The 26,251-nt window shown below is 40.7% G+C and overlaps 1 protein-coding gene and 1 long non-coding RNA gene across 5 annotated transcripts in view; one reads left to right on the forward strand and one right to left on the reverse strand.

The window, feature by feature from the left end:
• The window catches only part of LOC141139752 (uncharacterized), a 61,407-nt gene extending 38,250 nt beyond the window's left edge, over positions 1–23,157 (reverse strand). Inside the window, exons 1-3 of the long non-coding RNA XR_012243800.1 lie at positions 22,769–23,157; positions 19,381–19,538; positions 9,081–9,167 (exon numbers count right to left, since the gene is read on the reverse strand). This is a non-coding gene — a long non-coding RNA (uncharacterized lncRNA). The remainder of the gene's footprint in view (positions 1–9,080; positions 9,168–19,380; positions 19,539–22,768) is intronic.
• SAMD7 (sterile alpha motif domain containing 7) overlaps positions 1–26,251 on the forward strand; it is a 106,257-nt gene that overhangs the window by 40,763 nt on the left and 39,243 nt on the right. For 2 of the 4 annotated variants that reach the window (XM_073626168.1, XM_073626169.1), the window contains 6 exons: positions 5,117–5,203; positions 9,006–9,108; positions 18,766–18,892; positions 20,266–20,396; positions 20,545–20,626; positions 22,686–23,350. In XM_073626168.1, coding sequence (XP_073482269.1) covers positions 5,177–5,203; positions 9,006–9,108; positions 18,766–18,892; positions 20,266–20,396; positions 20,545–20,626; positions 22,686–23,350 — 1,135 coding nt within the window. In that variant the 5' untranslated portion in view covers positions 5,117–5,176. The remainder of the gene's footprint in view (positions 1–5,116; positions 5,204–9,005; positions 9,109–18,765; positions 18,893–20,265; positions 20,397–20,544; positions 20,627–22,685; positions 23,351–26,251) is intronic. The other 2 variants (XM_073626170.1, XM_073626171.1) reach the window with 1 other exon arrangement.

Here is a 26,251-nt window from a genome sequence, read left to right on the forward strand (position 1 = left end):
CAATTCCCCATAAAGATTTCATTCTCAAACTTTTACGTTTTGCGATGGAACATAATTACTTTTTTTTTACCAAGGGAATTATTATTTACAGCAGACTGGCGTTGCGATGGGGAAATTTGCCCCCAGTCTAGCCAATCTGTTTATGGCTTTATGGGAAAATGAGGCGATTTTCACAGATAGGCATCCCAATTTGAGGTTTTGGCATTGTTACATTGATGACGCGAACTCACTTCATATTTTTATGAAAGATCTACTAAAAATTGGGGTATTAGGTACACTCATGAATGGAGTGATACTTCCATCAACTTTTTGGATGTTACTATATTCAAGCAACACAATAAACTTTTGACAAAAACGTTCTTTAAAACCACTGATAGAAATGGTTTTATACCAGTTGGAAGTTGTCATCATCCCAACTGGTTACAATCAGTTCCTAAAAGTCAATTTCAACTAATTAGACAAAATTGCTCTAACTTAGACGATTTTAGTCTGCAGGCATTCACTCTGAGAGATTCGTGGAGAAGGGTTATGATAATCTTGTTCTAGAATCAGAAATCCAGAGAATATCGACTCAGGATAAGAACACACTCTTAGTCCCTAGAGACAAAAAAGTTAATGTTTCTAATAAATTCGGAGTGGTCCTTTTTGACCACTTTCTCTTCCCAGTATAAATGGGTTAATAAAATTTTGACAAAACACTGGAAAGTCCTGAAGGGAGATGATGTGTTGGGTCCAGCTCTCCCTGATTGACCGAATGTCATTTTTAGAAGAACCCAAAACTTGAAAGATTTGGTAGCTCCTAGTTCCACGGAGGTGTTCCCCAAAATCAGAATGTTTGGGAATCTAAAATATTCATTCATCATTCATATATTTATTCATGTAGAAGGTGTAAATTATGTAAGGATTAAAAAACTATGAGGACTGCTTCCTTTACATCTCATACTACTAAATGTACCTTTTCCAAGTAGGAATTTCCCCAAAAAATTTGATAAAATCCGGGCAGCATGAGTGCAGGCGAAACACCTTACCACTGAGTAGACCTTGAAAGCCCCCTCACCTCCTACTGTCACGTGTCCCCCATTAGCCATCTCTAAACCTTGCTCTATACTATAGGATGTGGGTTCTACCTTGCGGAAGGCAATTAATCAACACCCCCCCCATATATATTTCTTGGTGGCTGCGCTCGCAATGGATTATGAGGTATATGACACGAGGAATGAACCAACTGATTGTTACGTTTGCTGTTTTTAAATTCTACCTGTAATGCTATGTAAGGACAAAATTTGATTTCTGTCTGTATGTATCTGTACTCTGGTATTGTACACCTGCTTTGTGAAACTTAAATAAACTTTATGTTAAAAAAAAAAAATGTACCTTTTCCATTAAGGAGTTCATTACATGTGGAACTGTAGCTGTCATACCTCTGGAGGTGCCCATGTGGGTTCCAATATATTGGGAGGGCCACATGGGCACTTAAAGTGAGGATAGCAGAACATCTTGAAAGGCTTTAAAGGGCACAGTGTGTCCAAGCATTTTTGTGATTACCATAAGAGAGGTCGGTCTTTATTACAGGTCACAGGCATTGAGAAATTCACACCCCATTGGAGGGGGACCAATATGAAAAAATCTCTATCCCGCCGTGAAACCCATTGGATTTTTTACTTATAGACCCTTGGGAATGAACATAGAATGGGATATTAATTGTCTCATTGATAATAGCTGATCTTTCTTTTTCCATTAGTGCTAGTGTTAGTTTATTTTAGGTCTTTTTAGGTTTTTTTTTTAGTATCCCTTTTAGATTACTATCTATACTACTGTTTACTCAATGAAGGGTTCTCTTTTAATATGTGATAGATATTATGTCTACTTGTCATACTGGGTTATGTTATATTATGTTCAGTTCTACCTACCAATACATTGGGTTTATGACAACTCTTTATTATGTATATGTATCTGCAAATGGTGATCATCGTGGAGAGAATCAGTTGGTCTCTACATCCTGAACATATTTAAAATTTAAAAATAATTTATTTTTATTTTTTTGGAAATAGGTTTTTTTAATTTAATTATTTTTTGGTAATCTTTTTTAATTACTTTTTTTGACCTTTGGCCCTGGTTCACACTGGAGTGTTTTAACATGCGATTTGACATGTCAAGTCGCATGTCAAATTGGCAGCAATTGCCGTCAATGGCACCGCCCTAATCGTTGCGACGCCACATCTGCGGTGCTGCACCGATTTGAAAGGGTAGTTTCTGTACTGCTTTTTGTGATTTCGGGCTGCAATTTACATTGACATCTGTGCAGAAACCTGCACGGATGTCTCTGGGATCGCGGCCGAAATCGGGACTGACATGCAGGAGTGAAATCGTGCGAGTTCAGCTGAGCTTGCACGGCTTCATTCCCGCAGCTCGGTGTGAACCTGGGCTAATGCACACCTAATACCAAGTATTGATTACACTTTGGTGGCATAGCATATTTTTTTTCTTATTTAGAATTTCTTACATGTCCCATCTAGGTGACACCAAAAGGATGTATAGATCATTTTAACTTCCGGTGTCACCCACATCCACTTGTATTCATGCTATTAGCAGATGTCTTTGGTGAGTCTCCTATCCCAGATGAGGCCGGGTGGAGCCCATTGTGAGACATCTAACCGTTTGAGCTGGTTGGTGCAAACCACTGCTCGGCTATCCGCTTCTTCCTTTATGCTCTGGGACTTATCCTTGAGCTGCCAGATTGGATATCAGCTTTTCCAAAGTTACTGTGATTCCTGCGTCCATTGAAAAACCGGGTCCACTTTTACAGCTTAAGGTGTTGGAGCCTGATGGGATCATTGTCCAGTGTCTGATACCGCTGTTACCTGGAATTTGGTTCGTTTTTACAGCCCAGTCTGTTGGAGCATGGTGGGATTATTATCAAATTCTTGAAACTACTGCTATCTGGTATTTATGAATCTATGTGGTTGATTGGATATTAAAGTCTTTGTGTTGTGAAGTGCACTGAAGTTCCCTTATATTTGGTGCACCCAATTCCCTAGAAGAGCACAGAATTTTTCACATATTTGGTTCACTCAGTTCCCTTTTGTATAAGGGTTTGTCAATTGGACGTTTTTCATGCACATCTTTTTTTTTTTTTGCACCTTTTTATGAACTGAATCGTATATTTTTCACTTTGAGTCATTTCATCCAATTTTTTTATTTATTTCTATACACTTGTTTTTGTAGGAGTGAACTTTATGCCCTTAAATTTTTGTCATGTATATTTTTGCACTGTGAATATTCTTATAGATTAGTGCATCTGTTTCTTTTAATTAAAAGTGATAGAATGGCTGTATAGCGACTCAAATCTCTTCTACATGAAAAAGTTTTGCCGGCTAAACATTTTGGTACCTGGAATGATGCCTGTAGGTTCAGACATCATCGTACAACCCCAGGATGTCATATTACCTCCACCAAGGGCAAAGTGGTTAAAAAGATAAGAATAGACTGGAAAACATATGAAAAGGAGCCTTCAGCTCCACCTCCTGGCTGTAAACCATTTCAATACAATATTTCATGTTAATCTGCCAAAAAAAAGTTGTAAATGTTATTAATAAGGTAGGAAAATGTAAAAAAACAGTCCCGGAAATGCATAAAAAATGGAAACGTACATACATTTCTAGCAAGGATTTGCCAGAGTAAGCACAACATACTCAGGGTCCTGTTGCCCATGAGACTAACTAAGGCAGCCACTTAATGTAGCACTTGTGAAGGCATGGTAGGGGGTCACGCTAAGACTGGAGTGTCCATACACTCTGTCTTCAGTGCATGTTAAGCCCTGTGTATGGTCAGCTACAGCGTCATAAATTGCTATGGCGCTGACTGTCTGCAATCGGAATCATGCATCGGTCCTGTAGGCTCAGGGATGCTCGTAAAGATCTGTGCAGCCATCCACCTGTCATTGACTGGAACAAGATGGCTACATGCACTCTGCATTTGTGAGGAGTCTGTACTGGTGGGAGGGACAGGGTCTGTACTGCAAGGGGGGTCTGCACCGAGAATAGGCTGAGCGGAGGTGGTCTATACTGCAGGGTCTGTACTGAGGAAGGTATGGTCTGTACTGTAGGGTCTGTACTGAGGAAGGGGGATCTGTCGTGAATGGGATATATATATATATATATAATGTGTGTGTGTGTATATATACATTTAGGGAATTTAAAGGGTTAAATGTGTGCCTAACCAGTGTTTTTGTGTACACTGTGTGGTGCTTTTACTAAGGGATGTGATGGATTCCATCACATCTCCGCTGTCAGGACTGAGCTCCGCATTGTTTACATAGGCAGAGCTCCACCCAGCCCCTCTTCTCGACAATCAGTGGGTGCCGGAGGAGGTACCCCCCCCCCCCACTGTCACTTTTTTTTCATTCATTCCCAGAGTTTTGTGAGTAGGAAAACTACAAGTACTGATATCCTTTGAGGCTGTCAGCTTCTCAGTTCTCAATGATCTACCAAGATGCTGCTGAGCGCTCTACATAGTTCATTGTCTCTTCCTGTTAGTGTGTATCTGCCTGCACATATGAGGTATGAGCAGACAGATACACTGACAGTTTGCAGTCCTGCATGGCACTCTTGATCTGCTGATCGCAGGTGCGATGCTTTCCAGGCTCCTGGTAAAAAAATAAATAAATGCACATTTTTTTACCTTCAAAAAGTTGTGCATTTTGTTTTGTTTTTTAAAAAAAGGTGAACTTCTCCTTTAAGAATGAATGTGGTTTTGTAGCTATTATTACAGGACATTTCCCTTTTGTCTTTTTCTAAACTTCTGTCCATGTCGGTTCTGATTTCTAAACTGCAACAATAAGCTTAGCATCATTTCACGCTCCACGACACTATGAACTTTCCTACATAATGTGAACAGACAGGAAACAACAGTCTCTAATATCTGGGCATAATGCAAATGGAAATAAGCCAGTGTTACGCTAACTTGTTCTGTTCTGGCACCGCTCCATCATTGCCACATGTCTGTGAATGCCAGCACATTCAAACAAGCTGCATCTTGCTTTACTAATTCTGATTTGATCTTTTTTGCTAAAGCCTAATATTTATTACAATAACTGTATATGTTTTTTTTTTGTCAGCCCAGAGCCTGGTTATCAGCACCCAATGCTTATTCTCCCTCTCCCGGTCTTGTGCTGTTAATGTGTTTACAAGAGGCTAATGTCAAGGTAGATACGTGTACTTTTGCCAACTGTATGTAAAATTATTAAAAGCTGTTTAAATCATAACTGGATTGAATGGTGGCTTTATATATGAGCTTAAAGTTAAAGCCTAACTTCAGGATTTGTGTTAGTAAAAACTTGCATTGGCCAACTATTTTTAGTAAGAAATGTGGCTGCTGTCAGTGCTGTATAAACTATATGTAACTATATAAAGTAGGCTTTCTCAACCTTTTTTTGCTTGGAGGAACCCTTGGCAAAAAGCTTGAGATCTCGGAGAACCCCTGGATCTAATGCTCACAGAACATTGGTGTGATCAGCAAGCTGTTGATAGAACAACAAATATTCTTAGGAATAGCATTAAATAACAAGTGTGAATAATAAAACGTAGCTATTTAGCCACTTGCCGACCAGCCGCCATCATTATACTGCAGCAGGTCGGCACGATCCTGCGAACCGCCGTAGTTGTACGTTGGCTCCTTTAAGCAGGATAGCAGGTGCGCGCTCGCCCACTGCACTGCAGGGGTGCCGATGCTCGCGACCGGCTGGCACGAGAGGCAGAACAGGGACGTGTGTGTGTAAACACACAAATCCCTGTTCTGTGAGGAGAGGAGATGCAGATTGTGAGTTCCTAATAGCTAGGAACCACGATCTGTCATTACCTATAGTCACTATAAATAAATAAGGAACCGCGCTACGTGCATAAATGTGAAGATGTGAAAAATAAATGAATCGTAAGTGACAAAGATTGAGTAAAATCCTGCTGCTAAACACTATAACCTCGATATAAGGCAAAGATCAAATATACAGCAATCAGTGTAGCGCTGGACATAAGAGTGTAACTGGTGATTAGAAATTGGTGCACAATCTCTGATAATGCTAGGGTGTAATGCCGAATAAACAATGTAAATACACCAAAAATAATCATCTAAAGCTTATATCTATACAATACATAGTGATATTCCTTTTAAATATGGGACCATGCCAGAAATAGGTATGTGTGAAAAGAATAATAAAAGTGAAAAATAAAATAAAAAGTTCAAAAAAGTGTCCCAAATAACAATGTGTAAAATCCAAAAGAGATCCGGAGGAAGATATATTGCAGGATTCGGGAATATTCGATCCACCTCCCGTGCAGCCCACCACCAAATGGTAAAGATGAAGGCTTACCAGAAAGCCTGCGACCGCCCTTACTCAGGGGGGTCAGAACAAGCTTAGTTGTGGAAATGTCCAGGGATGATGGAGCCTCCGAGTCCTCTCTCACTACATCGGGCAGGCAGCCCACAGCAACGGGAACCCCGAAGAAGAAGTTCACAAGAATTCCCTCAATGTTTCTTCTCGGAAAAGGTCAGATATAAATGAGCCATAATGCAGAATCAGTGGGAGTCCCGAGTGTGTCACTAGCCACGTCGCCTACAACCAGATGCCATCAGGCGTCCCCAGCAGTCCGTCCTTACATCAGGTGCCCCCAGCAGAGTCCCTCCTTACATGCAGCATCCAGCATGGGTTGACTGCATGGACTCCACTCTTATGTCCAGCGCTACACTGATTGCTGTATATTACCTATAGTCAGTCCCCTCCCCCTACAGTTAGAACACACAGTCAGGAACACAGTTAACCCCTTGATCGCCCCCTAGTGTTAACCCCTTCCCTGACAGTGACATTTATACAGTAATCAGTGCATTTTTATAGCACTGATCGCTGTATAATTGTCAATCGTCCCAAAAATGTGTCAAAAGTGTCTGATGTGTCCGCCATAATGTCTCAGTCTCGATAAAAACTGCAGATCGCCGCCATTACTGGTAAAAAATAAATAAATATTGTATATACTCGAGTATAAGTCGAGTTTTTCAGCACATTTTTTTGTGCTGAAAGTGCCCCCCTCGACTTATACTCGAGTCAAGCACTTTTCTGCAGCAAAAAATTTCATTTTCCGAACCGACTTTGGGGCCCCGTATCTCAGGGCCACTTGGTGCTAGGAACCCCAAATTTGGCATGTAAACCCAGTGGAACTGGTACCACATATCCAAAGCTGAAGTTCCTAGCACTAAGTGGCCCTGAGATACGGGGCCCCAAAATCGGTTCAGAAAATGTCATTCTCTGCTGCAGAAAAGTGCTTGACATTTTCTGAAACGAACTTGGGGCCCCATATCTCAGGGCCACTTGGTGCTAGGAACCCCAGCTTTTGAAATTTTATGGTGCTAGTTCCACTGGGTTTGCACACCAAATTTGGGGTTCTTAGCACTAAGTGGCCCCGAGATACGGGGCCCCAAATTCGGTCAACTGTGTCCATCTGCAGCAATGTCATTTTGGGACCCTTTGGGTTCAGAGACCCCAAATTTTGGCTGCAGCTAGGGGGCATCTAGGAACCCTTAACTACCAAGTTTGAAGTTCAGGGGACCTATGGCTGCAAATGGGCACAGTGAGGCATGCAAATGGGCACAGTGATGCTGCAAATGGGCATTGTTGACCCTCTTTTCCACTTACAGTAGCTGTGTATTTCTCACCCTTGTCTTATACTTGGGTCAATAAGTTTTTCCCATTTTTTTGTGGTAAATTAGGGCCTCGACTTATACTCGGAACGACTTATACTCGAGTATATACGGTAATAATAAAAATGCCATAAATCTATACCCTATTTTGTAGACGCTATAACTTTTGCGCAAACCAATCACTATATGCTTATTGCAATTTTTATTACCAAAAATATGTAAAAAAATACATATCGGCTTAAACTGGGGAAAAAAATGTATATATTTTTGGGGGATATTTATTAAAGCAAAAAGTTAAAAATATTGCTTTTTTTTTCTAAATTGTCGCTCTTTATTGTTTATAGCGCAAAAAATAAAAAACGCAGAGGCGATCAAATGTCACCAAAAGAAAGCTCTATTTGTGGGGAAAAGAAGGACGTCAATTTTGTTTAGGTACAATGTCGCATGACTGCGCAGTTGTCAGTTAAAGCAATGCAGTGCCGAATCGCAGAAAGTGCTCTGGTCAGGAAGGGGGCAAATCCATCCAGGGCTGAAGTGGGTAATGTGAATCCTGTGCTTGCTTTTTTCTGCACAGATGCTCAATTCTGGGTCAAACTTGAGATAAGCAGTGTACAGAGGGGGAGCAGGATGGGATACAGGGGGTCAGCAGGGCAGAGCTCAGGGGGTTAGCAAGGCAGAGTACAGGGTACATTACATGTAAGGGCTGCAGGGCACGTAACATGGAGGGGGGGGGCAGCAGCAGAGAACATTACATGGGGGAAGCAGCAGCCGGGCACAGTAAGGTGAGACAGCAGTAACTGTACATTAGGTTTTGCACCTTAGCACCCAAGTCTACTTACCGCCTCTGAGGTTTCTCTCTACTGAATTTTAATTTACTGTACATTACTAAGAATATATCAAGAGGAGTGAGACTGTACTTAGTTCAGCCCACCAGTATTATTAAATGTGCAGTTTTGGTCTCATGTACAGCTGTACTGGGAAGCTGCTGCAAGTCCCGTTGTAGTACGCTGTTCCCCGATGGCCCCTCTTCCCTTCTCATCCTTCCCAGGTGATGTCACATATTGCAAACACCTGGGATGGACAGGAGGGGAGGAGGACTGGCGGGGAATAGCACACTACAACAGGACTTCCAGCAGCTTCCGCTTTAATGTAATAAGGCACAGAACAATATAAAAAGTGCAAGCAACCAGTCTTCTTTCCTTATTTCCTTCTGCTCTAAACTAATGAAACTCTTTTTAATGGATTTCTGCCTTGTTAATGCAGATTTTTATCACTGAAAAGATATAATTGCAAGTATTATTTTTTTTTTTGTTCTACAGGTAACTGTATGTAAACACTGTGAAAAGATGTCAGTGATTGGTGACCAAGGTAATTTGGAGGGGAAGCATCTTTACCAGTTCACCGGCTGTATGTCTGCTGCAGGTAACCCAAGAAGTCATATGATTGCTTGTGTTAAATCATTCCTTTTCAAATATTATACTCTGTTGCAAAAGAAAAAATTTACATAAGTGAAAGACAGAAGAGTAATATCAAAATATGTTTTATAATAATAATATAAACCAAATTAGTTTTTACTAAATTAACCTGAAAAGTTTTTAAAAATATATTCTCTAGATGAGTAGAATTTAAATGCAACTCCACCCACAAATCTTGTCACAAGAGTCCTTGAGATATAAGAAGCTGGTGGGATTCAACTTGCTGACATCTAACTAAAACTGAATTTCAGAATTGAGTTGCCATCACTTTTTACATACAGGTCACTAAATATATACAGTTTTATCTCAGTATATTAACATCTGACAACCAGATTCTATGTTATGGTTGGCCTATGACCACATTCACATATTAACAGTGTTAATGGTTTGGGTACATCTTGTTAATTACTTTAATCCACTGTAATGTGTCATCTAATCTAGATGACTTGTTAAAGATTTGTTTTCTATATTAATGAACGGTAAAAGAAGATGAGCAGATATTTATTCCACAAATTACAGCACTATAACCTCCATCTCATAAAAGCCACACTTGCTTACACGATCTTGCAGGAGAGTGATTGTAAAATGTGATTTAGACCCTTTCTCTGGGATAAAACATTGAAAATTGCAGTTATTCTATGAGAATAACTACCAAAACGCGTTTGTCTTTTTTCTGTAATTATGTATGAATTATGCAGATCTCTTGCAGATTTATTGTACACAATTCAGTGGATTGTTGTATTTCAGTTAGGCTGGCCACATAATTTACAATTATCCTATTCAATCTCCTTTAGATTTAAATTCAACTACAGGCAGTCCCTGGGTTATAAACAAGGTTCTGTAGGTTTGTTCTTAAAGGGATTGTAAAGGTTTGTGGTGTTTTTTAGTTTTTTTAAAATAACAAACATGGTATACTTGCCTCCTTTGTGCAAGGGTTTTTGCACAGAGTGGCCTCGATCCTCCTCTTATGGGGTCCCCCAGCGGCGCTCCTGGCTACTCCCCAGATTGAGTGCCCCCTCGGAGACCTGCACACTTGCGGGTACGCTCCTGAGTCCTGCTGCTGCGTTCATTGACACAGACAGCAGAACTCGGCCCCACCCCCTGTGTCACTGAGTTTGATTGACAGCAGCGGGAGCCAATGGCTCCCGCTGCTATCAATCTGTCCAATGAGGACCCGAGACAGCGGCTGGAGCTGCTGGGCACGTTCTCGTCGCTGGAAAGATCGGGTTCAGGTAAGTAAAAGGGGGGCTCTGGGGGGTGCTATACTACAGTAGGTTTTTCACCTTAATGCATAGAATGCATTAAGGTGACAAACCATGAGGGTTTACAACCCCTTTAAGTTGAATTTGTGTGCAAATTGGAACAGGTACATTGTTTAAGTGTAATTCCAGCATAGGGAAAGGTTAACCCCCCCCCCCCCTGTAATGTATCTTTTGCTGTCTGTGCCCCTGTTCAGAAGATTTCACCTGTGACAATTGGATTTTGAAAATTTTGGGTTGTCATGGAAGCAAGGATTGGTGATAAAGCTTCAGTGGAGACATCTTTTTCCCATAATAACTCTAATGCTCCGTACACACGGTCGGATTTTCCGATGGAAAATGTCCGATCGGAGCGTGTTGTCGGAAATTCCGACCGTGTGTGGGCTCCATCGGACATTTTCCATCGGATTTTCCGACACAAGTTGGAGAGCAGGAGATAAAATTTTCCGACAACAAAATCCGTTGTCGGAAATTCTGATCGTGTGTACACAAATCCGAAGGACAAAGTGCCACGCATGCTCAGAATAAATAAAGAGATGAAAGCTATTGGCCACTGCCCCGTTTATAGTCCCGACGTACGTGTTTTACGTCACCGCGTTCAGAACTATCAGATTTTCCGACAACTTTGTGTGACCGTGTGTATGCAAGACAAGTTTGAGCCAACATCCGTCGGAAAAAATCCTAGGATTTTGTTGTCGGAATGTCCGAACAAAGTCCGACCGTGTGTACAGGGCATTACAAGGGTGAAATTCCTTTCCTAGGAGGTAGACTTTCTCTCACTTCCTGTAGTCTCCCTCCCTTTCTAAGTAGGAGTCATATGTAAGTGAGATGTATGTAACTTGGGGACTCCCTGTATGTAATGCAAGGGCCTGGCTGCTTGCATAGAAATTGAAAGTGTTTAGGTTTGAGCTCATATTATATGGTTTTGGTAAATCTAAAGGAAAATTGTACAAGCAAATTGTATATTATATGGTCTACCTTAGATGTGTGTGGGCTGGGATAAAACTAAGTCCAAAGTATAGTAAACCAGAGTTACTATATTTCTTTTTGCTAAAGCTGGATCACTGAATGCTGAATTCTGCTTGGTTACACATAGATAGTCAGGTTGAAAAAAGACACAAGTCCATCTAGTTTAACCCAAAAGAAAAAACCTACAATCCTATATCCGTAGTTGATCCAAAGGAAGGAGAAAAACCCCAGCAAAGCATGATCCAATTTGCTAAAGCAGGGGAAAAATTCCTTTCTGATCCCCCGAGACACAATCTGATATTCCCTGAATCAACTTTACCTATAAGTGTTAGTACCCAGTTATATTATGTAGACCTAGGAATAAATCCAGGCCTTTTTTGAAGCAATCTACTGAGCTGGCCAGAACCACCTCTGGAGGGAGTCTATTCCACGTTTTTACAGCTCTTACTGTGAAGAAATCTTTCCGTATTTGGAGATGAAATCTCTTTTCCTCTAGATGTAAGGACTGCCCCCTTGTCCTCTGTGATGACTTTAAAGCGAATAACTCAACACCAAGTTCACTATATGGACCCCTTATGTATTTGTGCATGTTGATCATATCCCCCTTAATCTCCTCTCCTCCTACAATGGTTTACTGCAGTTTGCCACTTGCCCTATTGAATAACCTTGTATTAAAAATGTAAACTTTAACTTGAGTTAGGGAGTAGCTCTATTAGATCGTTAGACTTTTAGAATTTCCACTTTGCTGAGTGAATGAGGTGATGCTTTGATGAATTCCATCATCCAATAATGTACAAGTAAAAATACAATTATTATTTTTATTGTCCTTGCACGTTTGAGTATTCTTCACAAAGAGAATTTTCACCACACTGACTAATTTAAGAGAACATTCCCTTGCAATTTGAACAGTTTGCCTCTAGTAAATCAACCGTTATCTCTGTGGGCAAAAATGTTATATGTAATCAAGCACAGTGTTCTCCATCTTTGTCTGTGTATGGGTCTTGCCGTGTACTCCTTTATTGTAGAGACCTATGGAATATTCTGTGGAAAAAAATAAAGCTTTGTAGAAAAACTAGATATTTTTTTAAATTTTGCCTTAGCAATAATTTATATACATTATATTACCAAAAGTATTGGAACACCTGCTTTTACACGCACATGAATTTAATGGCATCCCAGTCCTAGTCCGTAGGGTTCAATATAGAGTTGGCCCACCCTTTGCAGCTATAACAGCATCAACTCTTCTGGGAAGACTGTCCACAAGGTTTAGGAGGGTAAATGTAATGGTGGCTAGATGGTACCATGGGATACAGCACCTCATCCCCAAAATAATCAAAATAACTATTGGGTGTAGGGGCAGGGGATTATAGCGGTGCTAAGGTCAGAGAATACAAAAGAGAAAAAAGAGGTTTTTTTTATAAAAGGTAAAAAATTACAAGGTTTATTGGTAATAGTACATACATAAAAAAAACACATAAGAATCGATTTACACTTAGAATAAATATGTATACTGCATGTGACCCAGGATAATGTAGAGTAGGCCAGATGGAGGTGGCCGTCGAAATGGGGGGCTCGATTTCCTACATGTTTCGCCAAGACATTGGCTTCCTCAGGGAACAAGAGCTCAAATATGTAAAAAGGGTCTGTATATGAGGGTACAGAAAACATCATGTGAGCAAAATCATTTAACAATACAGTGTTTAGTACATACTCAAAAAAAATTATATCAGAAATGTAGCTAGATAATCATGCAACAGGGCAGCCCCACTGGTACCGGTAACGCAAACATACCTGGAACGCCGACTCCCAGAGAGGGGGGCCGCGGAGGGCGTCACCACAAGGGAATAACGTGCAGGCCGCGCCGTATGTTGTGCCTGCAGGGGGCACACAGTAAACCTGGCAGAGGAATGTATTGAAAATCTGTGAGTAAGTGTTAAATTTGGCATATAAGAGACTGAAGATGATGCAGTTATGCATCACTTGCATAAGGCGAAGAAATGTATATATCAATATCAATTTAAAGAAGTGTAAAAACTCACAATTTTCTTTAAAAACAGTGAATTGCAGTGGACACTGGGTGCTTATAGATGGATGCACACACACAGCAAAGCAATAAACGGAATCAGCAATCAATTAGGAAAAAGGGCCTAGATGGAAAAATGAGTTGCTATTAAGATAGAATTTAATGATCATTATAAACTAGGCAGGAAAAAGAGTCAACAACGGGGAACTTACTTAATGAGGTACCCTGCCAGATAGAAGTCTCAAATTGATGCAGTCAAATTCCTAAGATGTATTAGAAAGGTAACAATTGCAATATATCCTAGGAAAAGATGGATATAAAGGGGAAAGTTAGGACGGCACAGACTATATTAAGAGGAATAAAGGGACTGCTAAGGAGACAGGAGACAGATTTACCTGGTAAGCCCTAAAGCGGAGGATGTGGCTTTAAGAAAATCGATGTTGAGGATTACCCAGGAAATGGATGGTAAGTACAAAATAGCTCCTATGGGGAATGGTTGAAAGCTCAGTGAGTAGTGAGATGGGGACAAAATTGTGCTAGATGTCAAAAGGAAAAAAGGGATTACCTTGTTGCTGTGTGTGGAGTGTGTATAGGCACGTCCGTGGTCCAGCACAAGAGCTGGGGGACTGGCCGGTTACTTATGTACCCCCCACACCTGATCAGATAATGGTCAGGTGTGCGGACGCAAGTGAAGGGCGCCCGCGCCTGCGCACAAGACGGAGCCACGGAACAACAAGTTCCGACATACACCGCGTGCGCATGCTCAGAACAGGCGGGCCGCTTGGCGAATAAGAGGATGGGACGCCAAGGAATGGGAGGTACCAGGGCGTCACCGCCTCCCATCAGCCGGTGGAGAAGAGGGGACCAGAGAGTCTGAGTGTGCCGCGGGCACCCAGGGCAGACAAAAATGGTCTGCCCCGGGCGTCCGTACAGGCACGAACGGCGCTGGCCATGCACCTCCCGAGGGGGGAAGCCAGCAACACGTCTCCCCACCAGGAAGTGGGGGGACCAGGAAAAGAATGCGATCCGGCAGTGGGGCATACCAAGTGCAAGACTGGAAGTGGGCAGAGACACAGGGTGGGGGGGCATAACCTCCACTAACTAGGCCGTCCACAGGGGTCCATGGGGACAGCAAGAGGTACCTGTGTGTCGGCACACAATATCACGCCACAGAGTGTGTAACAGACATAGAGAACCACAGAGTCCTAGTTGTACAAGGAAAAATATAAAAGAAGGACAATTCTTGTATGACACAGACTGAAATCAAAAAAACATATGGGTCAAAAAGGTATGTTGATACAGATATCAATAACAAAACTTCACATATTAATGAATACAAATAAAAGTTGAAAATTAAAACAAAAATACAAGTATGAAAATAGAAATGTTACTATGAATGGAAGTGCAATAATGGCATATGACGAAGGTCATGATGGTAACGAGTGCCATAGGGGAACTGAAAAGGGAAACCGCAAGTGGAGCCATGGCAAAGATCCGGAAAAGCTGAGAACCAGAAAAAAAGAGAGAAGAAAAAACATATAAAGAAAAAAGTGAAACGGTAAGAAGAGAATGCAGGGAAGTAGGGACAAGAGGAGGTAAAAGGGACGAAGCAGGTGAGCACTATAAACGACGCGGACTGAGGGGTGGGCATAAAAGATAGAGTTGCGCAGTATATTTGTGGATATGGCTCATAAGAGTATAAGTATTAGAGAAAAGGTTTGAAACTAATATGTTCGTTAAGTCCCGGAAACTTAGTGGCATTTAGTGTATGAATCCATTTGGTTTCAAGTCGTAGTAATTTGCTGTCTATGCTTCCGCCTCTGACATGTAAAGGAACATGTTCGAGTGCGGAAAACACAATGACATGGGGATCAAAATTGTGCTGGGCAGCAATGTGCCGGTTGATAGCAGTGGTAGTGGTGTTTTTGTATAATGCCCCGTACACACGGTCGGATTTTCCGATGGAAAATGTCCGATCGGAGCGTGTTGTCGGAAATTCCGACCGTGTGTGGGCTCCATCGGACATTTTCCATCGGATTTTCCGACACACAAAGTTGGAGAGCAGGAGATAAAATTTTCCGACAACAAAATCCGTTGTCGGAAATTCCGATCGTGTGTACACAAATCCGACGGACAAAGTGCCACGCATGCTCAGAATAAATAAAGAGATGAAAGCTATTGGCCACTGCCCCGTTTATAGTCCCGACATACGTGTTTTACGTCACCGCGTTTAGAACGATCAGATTTTCCGACAACTTTGTGTGACCGTGTGTATGCAAGACAAGTTTGAGCCAACATCCGTCGGAAAAAATCCTAGGATTTTGTTGTCGGAATGTCCGAACAAAGTCCGACCGTGTGTACGGGGCATAACGGTTTGATGTGATCGCGAATACGAATCTGAAACGGACGCTTAGTTTTGCCGACATAGTATGAACCACATTGGCATTGGGCCAGATAAACGACTCCTACGGTGGTACAGGTGACTCGATGTCTGATGGTATGAATGTTTCCATTAGGCAAGTTCACCACTTGAGAGTTAGTGACAAAAGCACAAATGTCACATCTGCCACATTGGTATGTACCTGTGGCAGTGGGCCTATGGGCAGTGTCAGTGACATGGTGGCTAGTAATGAGTCGATCGCGAAGTGAGGGGGATCGGCGATATGTGATGTCAGGGTGTGTATTCACATATTTGGCAATTATAGGATCTGATGTTAATAGGGGCCAAAATTGGTTAAGAATGTGCTTGATTTGAGTGTGTTGGTTTGAGAATTGGGTAATGAGTCTTATCGGTTGTCTAGTGTCTGATGGTTTGTCGGAAAAAACAAGGTCCTTTCTGTTTAGTTTCTTTGCCTTATTAAAGGCTTTTTTCAAAAGAGAATGACTGTAACCTCTGTCGAGGAGTCTATTGTACAATTCATATGCTGCCTTGAGGAAATCTTCCTCTAGGGTACAGTTGCGTTTTATCCTCAGATATTGGCTGTACGGGATGCTTCTAAGGAGAGGTCTGGGATGGGCACTGTGAGCATGCAATATCGTGTTGCCCGAAGAGGGTTTACGATAAAGGGCGGTGTAGATTTGACCATTAGACTGCAAGCCAATCAGAAGATCCAAGAAGTGGATCTGCGATTGGCTGCACTCCATGGTGAACCTAAGATTAAACGTGTCCAGGGTAAGGTGCTGAACAAACAGAGCAAGTTCCTCTTTGGTACCCGACCAGAACAACAGTATGTCGTCTATATATCTGTACCAGGAGATCACCCTGGACAGGTAGGGATTGGAATAGACCGGATCAAATAGTTCCCTCTCCCACCCCCCCAGGTAAAGGTTGGCATAGGCTGGGGCACACTTGGTCCCCATAGCCACACCTTGTACCTGGAGGTAGTGGGAGGAGCCGAACATAAAGTAGTTCCGTGTTAGTATGAACCTCAATAATTCAAGGACAAAGTCCCCGTAAGTGTCAAATTTGGGGCCTCTTTCCCGGATTAGTTTTCTGATCACTGAAATGCCTCTATTATGTGGAATGGTGTTATATAGACTTTCCACATCTAGGGCTACTAGCCATGTGTTTTCTGGTAGGGTTTGATTTTCAAGTATCCGAAGGAGATGAATAGTGTCCTTGATGTATGAAGGCAGGGCAACTACGTGGGGTGCCAGGTATTTATCGACCAATGCACTGGCAGATTCGGTGAGACAATGTCGTCCGGACACGATTGGACGGCCCGGAGGGTGATCAAGAGATTTATGGAGTTTGGGGAGCGAATAAAAGGTGGGAGTTGTGGGTTCTTTGACACTGAGAAACTTCCATGTGTTGGAATCTATAGTGCCCTTTTGATAAGCTTCGAATATCAGCTGTTGGTATTCGGATATGTAATGATCGATAAGTGATTTAGAGATGGGTCTGTACCAATCTCGGTTGTTAAGAATGTCAAGACACATTTGTTCATAAAAGGGCACATCCATCACCACCACGTTGCCACCCTTGTCGGCTGGCTTAATGATCAGTTCTGGATGATTTTGAAGGGATTTGATGGCTTTGGTGAGAGCCGGAGTTAAATTGGAAGAGTGAAGGGAATTAGGGTTTAGCCCTTCAATGGTAGTAGTAACCTGTTGTACAAAGGCCCAAATATTGGGGTTTGTGGATAGGTTGGGGAAATTAGTGGATTTGGGTTTAAAGGAAGTAGGAGGGGGGAAGGAGACACCAAGGGCGGCGGCCCCGGAATCGTGTAATTCCGGAAGGTCGTCGCCGTCGGTGTCGCCCTCCTCCCAAAGTGACATAAGCTCCTCAAGAGCTTGTATTTCAGCCAAAGTGGGGACTTGTTGAGAGGGCCTTGGATCTTGGAGGGGTACTGTGCTGGAGGAAGATTTGTCATAGATCACTTTGTAGAGCAGTCTGCGTGCAAAAAGATGAATATCTTTAATAAGGGCAAATTTATCGAAATCGTTAGATGGGCAAAATGTGAGGCCAAGTTGAAGTACATGGATCTGATCCATGTTTAGTGGAATGGATGATAAGTTAATTACATCAGGGGTGGATGATCTTCGTGGATCGCCAAAATTTGTGTTGGTGGGTTGGGGGTTGGACTCGAGGGGGAATCCTGGCCCTGTCCTAAAAAAATAGGTGCAAGTTTAGGGTCCACAGGTAATGAATTAGCTGGGAACATAGAAGTGATGGTGGGTTCACTTACCCTCCGAGTGACAGTGTGCGTTTGGGAGTGAAGGGGTGCCGATGTGACCGTAGGTGCCTTGGTAGTGGATGATTTTGGTATCGCTGACGACTTAGATTGTGCTTTGGTGAAAGGGGTGGACACGTGGGTGGTCTTGGGGTGAGCCGTGGATGGGTGAAGGAGAGGAGTGGTGAAGGTTTAGGAGGGTGTCTATGGGAATGTTTGATGATTCTTCCAGAAGCGCATTTGTGAGGTCAGGCACTGATGTTGGATGAGAAGGCCTGGCTCACAGTCTCCCCTCTAATTCATCCCAAAGATGTTCTATCAGGTTGAGGTCAGGACTCTGTGCAGGCCAATCAAGTTTCTCCACCCCAAACTTGCTGCAAAGGGTGGGCCAACTCTATATTGAACCCTACGGACTAAGACTGGGATGCAATCAAAGTTTGTATGCATGTAAAGCAGGCATCCCAATACTTTTCGTAATATAGTCTATGTGGTCTTATTTTTCTATTCTTTCTTTTTTGATGCTGGTTACAAACTAGGCATACACATCTTACTGATTGCTATGGCTAACACAATTTCCTTGTCATCAGCTTTTATATTTGAGGAAGGGTTTTGAATTTGCAGTGCAGAAATTTGGTAATGTTGTATTTGTCATTATGGGTTTTTTTTGTGTTTAAACCTAGAACTGCGGCAGAGGCAAGAGATGATGATGAGAAATCAAATAATGCCTGTCAACCCACAGGTAGTGATGCCAGCTCAGCAGAGGATGCCATTGTTGCCAACACAGTTTGAGCCACGGTTGTTGGAAAGGTGCCATTTGCTCCATTACTAAAGGGTTTAGAATAATAATGCATGAGATTTTCCAAATTTGTTAAATAAAGTGTATACAAAAAAAGAGTGTTGAAGCCTTACAGCAAATGCAAAAGAGCTCCTCGAGATGAAAGGGGTTATTTGTAAGATACATGTACATGTCATGCAAGAGACTTGCTTGCTTGGTCCTATAGTTTCTCTAGAAATCAAACCTGTTCTTTGCTCAATAAGGGCCATTCCATTCAAGAATTGGAAGTGAAGTTCCTGGTACTTTTTTCACAGGGCAGACCATTTTCTGTGTAATCTACAACTACATAATTTCATACCTTACGCTTAAGATCAGTATGTCTGATACATAAAATGTCAGTAATCCAAAGGTCATTTATCAATGAGGATATCTGGAAGCTGCTGTTGCCCACCTCTACAAAAATACTAGTTCTCTACTATTAGTGCTTAGTACTAGTGCTTTATTATTTTATGTCGCTGACCTGGAATGAGTATGCACATTTGGAGCTCTGACTTCACTGTTTCGAATCCACATGCTTGTTCTAGGTGTATAAACATTGACGCCATAGCCAACCAGGCAATTTATATACTTAGAAAGTCAGCCATGGCGTTTCTCTCAGCACAGTTTTCCTTTAACAATCTGTAAAAGAAAAAAAAATGAATGCATTGCTGAGTGATACTTCCCAACTGAAACTTAAACTGTAACAGAGTTTTCCAAAATATGCAAACTACTAAGGAATAGAGACATTTACTGGAAAATGGAGTCACTGCATAAACCAATCTAGCACTAAGTTACCAATTAAGATCCTATCTGTGTTTTTTTAACAAATACAGAGACATTTATTTTTCTAACCTAACCAACAGTTGACATATGTATTAACCAACTCCCAGGGCTTTACAAGTCTTAAGGAAGTTTTATCACTGTGTGTGAGCTTGTCCTCAAACTAGCACCAGTCTCAGGAGTTTAGTAATAGCAGCCTCGAGTGCACTTTAGAAGCTTTGAATGAGATATGAGAGATGTTCCTGGGCTTTGAATGGCTACAGTGTCTTTGTGATATTATTTTTCAAAGGCATGTTGGAGAACTAGAACACAGTTTGACACCAATGTATTACTTTTATATGTATAAAAGTGCATTCCTCTTGCAGCACTGGGATGCTAGCATGCGTGTATGAATTTGATATGGCTATTACACTGTAAACTTTTTTAGTGTTTAGGACTAATCTGAATGGGTCAATGTTTTCTATGAAGTACTGCAGTAGAAATGTCAATACCATGTAACTATGTAAAATAACACATAGTACAACATTGTATATGAATATAGAATTACATGTCAGATTAGCTGACTAATATGATTTCTTTATATTAGAGGTGAATTGTTACCATCATCTGATTTGATCATTCCCAATGACACAAGACAACTACACATGGGGACTCAGTTTGGTTCATCTGTCCCCAGCCATTCAAGCATCATGTCCAACAGAACGTTCTCAGGCCCAGGTAAAGAAAATAACGCACTTTGTATGACAACCTATTTTATCACATATAAATAAACATTTCCTTATAAATTAAACTGAATTATTATTTTAATTTCATAAATGCTTTTATATAACATTTGTGAAGAGAGCTTTTATTTCTGTCTATTTAGGATATAGTAGCTTTCTGCACCCAGAGCCACTGGATTTTGTGGCCAGGAGACAGGAACTGCTTCAGAAACAAAATATGACAAGGTATGTTCACGAAAGAATAAAGCAATTTGAGCATTGATATTTATTTGATTACTTATAGATTTTTTTTTTTTATTCAGATATTTTTAGTGTATGCTTTTTAACCTTTCATACAGATAAGTGAACTAAGACTGAACGTAAGGTACAAAACAAAAGGGAATTACATAGTACAGATAAAATGGAAATATGGAGTACAATATGGGACAATGTGGGTATAATAGGGAGGGAAAATGAATGATTATACTATACAGGTCAGTGTGCCCACAATTATTTATGGCTAAGTTACCATATTATGATCCACTTACCATTATAGGGTACATAAAAAAAAAGTGGACCTAGCTTCCCTCTTCATGCACCCCACAGCTTCTCTCAAACAAGCCAGACAGAGTAGCCTAAAAAAGAAAACTAAAGAGCGGGTACTTCTATGTCACTGATCCATACGTATTAGAAGATTTTATGAACTCACTATGTTTAAAAAAATGTCTCCACAACATTCAAGATGAAGCTTAAATCTGTACAGTTGTTGCATAACCTAAAAATGTTATACTAAAATCATTGTTTTCAGTCTGAGCTGGCTAGCATAATAGTGAGTTGAAAGGGTTTTGCATTGAGAACTATGGGAAATTTCTGGGACTAAAAGTACAGCTTTAACTACAGCTTGGATTTCTCAGTCTAGAACTTCCAGTCCTGCAGTTCACTGCTGTGAAGACAATGTCTAGGTAACTCCTTCTTCTGTTAACATTCACTAGGTTGCCACACAGGTTAGATTCAAAACAAATTCTCTATGTGGGGGCAGCATGGAATGGATTCCATACCCCCCCCCCCCCTCCCCCAATCCCATCAACAGGACCTAAGTGGGGTCATATCTACTTTAGCAGCAATTAGAGAACAAACATCCAAAGTCTGGTGTTTTAAAAGCTATCAGAAAACATTCTAGTTTCCAGGCTTAAGCAATTAAAGCCCTTAGGCAGATGTCCATTCAGGCTAACAGCATTAGGCTGAGCATTATTGCCCTATCGTAAAATTGTTTAAGTAACCTACAAAAAACAGAATACACATTCCTGGCTTAATATCTCTCCCTACAGGGTCAAAATATTGATGTGTTTCATAGCTCTTGAGCTGATAACATTATACCAAGCATAAGAGCCTATACACATGTATCAATTAATTACCAGCAAACATCAAGCACACCTATATTAGGAGGGCCAGAGACAGGTTAGGCACATTCCACTTCCTAGGTGATATACCCATCGTATTTGTATTCATTCAAAAGGTAATGCCATTCTGGCAACTGTATCTGAGGGAGTGGCAGCTGCATGGTCATAAACATTATAAAAGCCTCTTGGCCACTCCTCAGACCTCTTGATTGGTCAGGCCATTTCTGTCAACACCATCCTTGGTGACCAGAAAAGTGTGGCTGCATCAGGATTGTATTTTAGCATACATATAGGGACTGAGACATTCATGTCTTACACATTTGGCCACTATATATGATTAATGGTTGCATCAGTAGTCTGGAGCTAACCTTTAACATCAAATGAACACCAGCCCAGAGATTTTTTATTTCATTTTATGAGAGTCAACACCAATCCATTTTATGCCCATTGAATTCTTAGACCCTATTTGCTTCCTATTATTGTCTCTTTTCTTTTGTAACAGCATTTTCTGTAAATATTTACAGTGTTTTACCTTTTTTCTTAATAATTTTTAGGATTCTAAAATATTGTTTATCTCTAATGCACTAAGGCAGAACTTACAAAAATCCCTGTTGAAGAACACATTATTGTAAATTTTTGAAATATTCCTGTCTGTCAAGACAGTATGTATTACAGTCCTTTATTAAAAGTCATAATTGTTATCAAATCAAAAACCTCCATATACACAATCCTTTACCCACAGTTGATCCAGAGAAAGGCAAAAAACAAAAAAAAACAAAGCATGATACCTGTGGAAAATAGCACAAAATTATTTATTATGAGAAACATTTTAATAAAGTAAATCACAGATATTCTGCAAACTCTCACGCAGTCACCCTTTCTTTCACTTTCTTCTATACCACCAGGATGGATGTGGAAATGAATGCTATGTATCACCAGAGAGAGGTGGACAAGGCACATAGAAAAGGCTTTGTAGATATGGACTCACCATTTCTATACCATGGAATGCCACCAAATCCAGTGGCTTTTAGAGGTAGGCAGATATGTCCAGAAGGCCAGATGCCATCTGATCTGTTTGTTCATCGTAATGCCCTAGAGATACTTCATGGCAGTGCGCTTTTGAAGGCTGGCAGTCCTTATGCTCCCATAAGTAGTCTGCAAAGAGAAAGAGCTCGAAGACCAGGCCGAAGAGCTAGCAATCAAAAAGTTGCAGAAAGTTCCATAGGTGTATCCAAACTCCAGCTAGATAATAAACTCCATTCCTCACCAAATACTGCTGAAGAGGAGAAGGAGAAAAAAGAAGAGGACTCAGAGACATTCAACAAATGTGACCAAGGAAAAGCACACACAGGCCCTACAATGGATAAAAGTGCTTTAGAAATCTCAGATAGCCAGGAGAAGACAAGCAATCCCACTTCTATAGAAACAAGCAGAGGAAGAAATTGTGCTGACAAGGAGCTCGCCAATCCTGGGACAGCGTTTGAGGACAGATTTATTTACCAGTCTCCTGTTCCCATATCAGCAAGTCCATATGGTTTTCAAGTCACCATGAACCCTTCACTCCTTCCAGGTCTGTATCTCCTATTTCCTTATTGAACTATATAGTACTCAGTTGGTATCTAGTTGTTTGTCTTAAAGATGAACTCCAGGCAAACAACTAAATACGTGGATGAAATTTCCATACGAATTCTGCTTTACTGTTTGACAGGGCAGAAGACTTGTGACTGTACAGTAAACGTCATAGCAGCAGACTGATGGACTACCCTCTCTGTCACTCTGCTTGCGCCTTTCAGCATGCCCCACTGCAGCACAACTGACTGGCTTGTTGTGCTGCTTTCCTCTCTTCCGTTTTTAGTTCTGCTGTACAGTTGATTGCAAGAGACTGACACCAAGTAACATTCAGGTATTTTCATTTTTTGAAGTAAAAAATAAATTTAATAATGAATACAGAGCAGCATTAATTTAAATATTTTATATCTGCCTGGGGTTTGATAGTACAGTTTTTAACAATGTAAGATCTTGAACCAAATAATTTGCTGGCAGTCTGAAAAGTGAAGTTTGGTTAACAGGACTGTCCATTTTAATCTAACAACCACATTGTAAAAGATGGCTTGCTCTTTTTAATTAAAGTAGATTTTCTTGTTGGGAAGGATTTCATTCACTTCTTTCCCCAGTGAGAGAAGCATTATGACAGAAAGAGTGAAAATCTCTCCAGTGAGGTCAGACATAAAAAAAAAACAAACATATTATAGGAAAGTGGGAAGGGGTTAGAAAATAGGCCCGTTTTAGCTGTCTCTCCACTCGAGAGATCTCTCCTCTCTTCCTGTCTCAGTGATGGTGGTCTCTGGAACAGAGATAAGGTTAGGGTTCGCTGCTGCCATAGATTTGAGCCAAATGCTAAGGGTTTGAGATTTGTGGTTCCCAGGGAATTTATGTGCCGAGTGACCTGGGAGAACTCTTTTAAACCATATTGCACTGCATGGGTCTTTGACATATGGCCAGCAAGCTTAGAAATGCCAACAAGGAGACATTTAGATAAGCCCCCCCCCGTCACTATAAAAGGAAGAGCACAGGGAGCCATAATGAACTGGATGCTGTAGCGAAAGAAAAGGGAAAACTGACAAACTGCATAGAGAAAGTTTAGGGTCATTTAGAGAACTGTACTTTATTTGTGATTGATAGTTCTTTGGCCAATAATTTATATTGGGTGTTATTTAATATTCTATGTTGATAAGGACTTTAATTTAGGCTACATTGCTTTTTTTTTTTTTTTTTTGCAGCAAGGCTTCATTTTAAAAAGTGAGCTTTTGTTTCAGTGGTTATTAGTTTAGGGTTTTCAGTTACTTAGAGGCTATATTGTTTTTTGTTATATGTTTTTAAGCTGTTTTTTCATGTAAGGCCTTAAAAAATTGCGGGTTTCTGTTACAGGCTTGGCATTTTTAGGTTTTCATGTTATTATTATTATTTTTTTTTTTTTATACGTTCATAGGGACCATTTTTAAGTTTGGTTGTTCAAAGGACAGCATTCACAAAAAATAAGAGGGAATAGATCTTCTCATTTAGGAATGAGTAAAAAAAAAAAATCAGATAATCCGTCCAGCTGATAAGGGAGGTTCCATTGTAGTAATGGACAAAAGTAAATATGTAAATGAGATGTATAATATTTTTAATGATAGAGATACTTACCTTCCCATTAATAGAGACCCTTCGATAAAATATAAAAGAGAATTATAATTCCTGATCGACAGAGGAGGTAGACAGGGTCACTTACAGCTAGAGTGGGTGAATATATAGATTCTTTTCTCCAGGATTTAGTCATCAACACACCTTATTTAAAAGATACAAAGCAAGTATTAAATGAATTAAATGGTATTTCAGTAACTAACTAATAAGTAACTAACTAAAAGGATGCTTCTTGTAAGTAAGCCTTCAACCCTTATGATGGTCGGACATCTTCTTATGCACTTACTGGGGAACATTGGACTTTTTTTGTTATACACAGAAGGACTTTGCTATGTTTATGTAACTCACGTTTATATTTACCACAGTGCTGCATATTTTTTGTTTATTGCTTTGGAGGATTGGATATATTGCCTTTTTTTGCTAGCAGCTGTTATTCTATTTCATTTTTCTGTGTAGCGCTCACTTTTATTTTTTTTTTCAGCATTCACAAGTAATTTACCATCTGTTCTTGGAGTTGTGTTTGCACCACTGCATTGTTTGAAAGAAAAGACTAAGTGCAAGCACTGCGTGCCTCTAAACCACCTTACATTATATCAGTCTCATTTGCGGCACCCCCATCCCCATAGATAAGAGCAAAGTTAGGCATACACTACTTATGCCTATTATCCCTGATGAAATCAGTCCTGTTGATGTCCAAATTTACTTTTGCTTTATTCTCTGCAGTTTTTAATTCTTGTAGTAAGGCCCCAGCCTGTGCTCTTTGTCTCTAGTAAATCTGGGCCTAACCTTTTTATTTAAAATAGTCCTGCTACTGCCAATTTTATACTGTGGTTTCATAGTTCCTGTAGTAAAACCTGCCTGTGCTCTTTCTCTAGCACAGTTTGACCAATTCTCCCTCTTTAAAATGTCCTTCTGCTGACTTATTTTACACTGTTATATTAACTGCGGTCTTCTAATTTCTAATGACAGTTTTAAATTGGCTAGTGGCTAGAGGTGGGATAGTTTTGCATCAGTGAGAACAGGGACATCATGAGTGAACTACTGGCCAATTTCTATCTGCTGGTCAAAGCTGGCCTATTAGAATCCTTTTTTTCAAACTGGAAAAAATCGCATTGGGATGCTGCTGTGTGTAAGCCATGCTAATTGTGAAACAAAAATATCAATTCCACATCCAAATATGTGCTGCCATTGTACGCTATCGCTGAGACTGCCTGTGAAAATCATACTATCCCATAAAACTACATATAATTTAAAGGCATCCCCTTAATCATCTTACTTAAAGGATTTG

This window comes from Aquarana catesbeiana, linkage group LG04 (assembly GCF_042186555.1).
Source record: "Aquarana catesbeiana isolate 2022-GZ linkage group LG04, ASM4218655v1, whole genome shotgun sequence".
Classification (NCBI taxonomy): domain Eukaryota; kingdom Metazoa; phylum Chordata; class Amphibia; order Anura; family Ranidae; genus Aquarana; species Aquarana catesbeiana.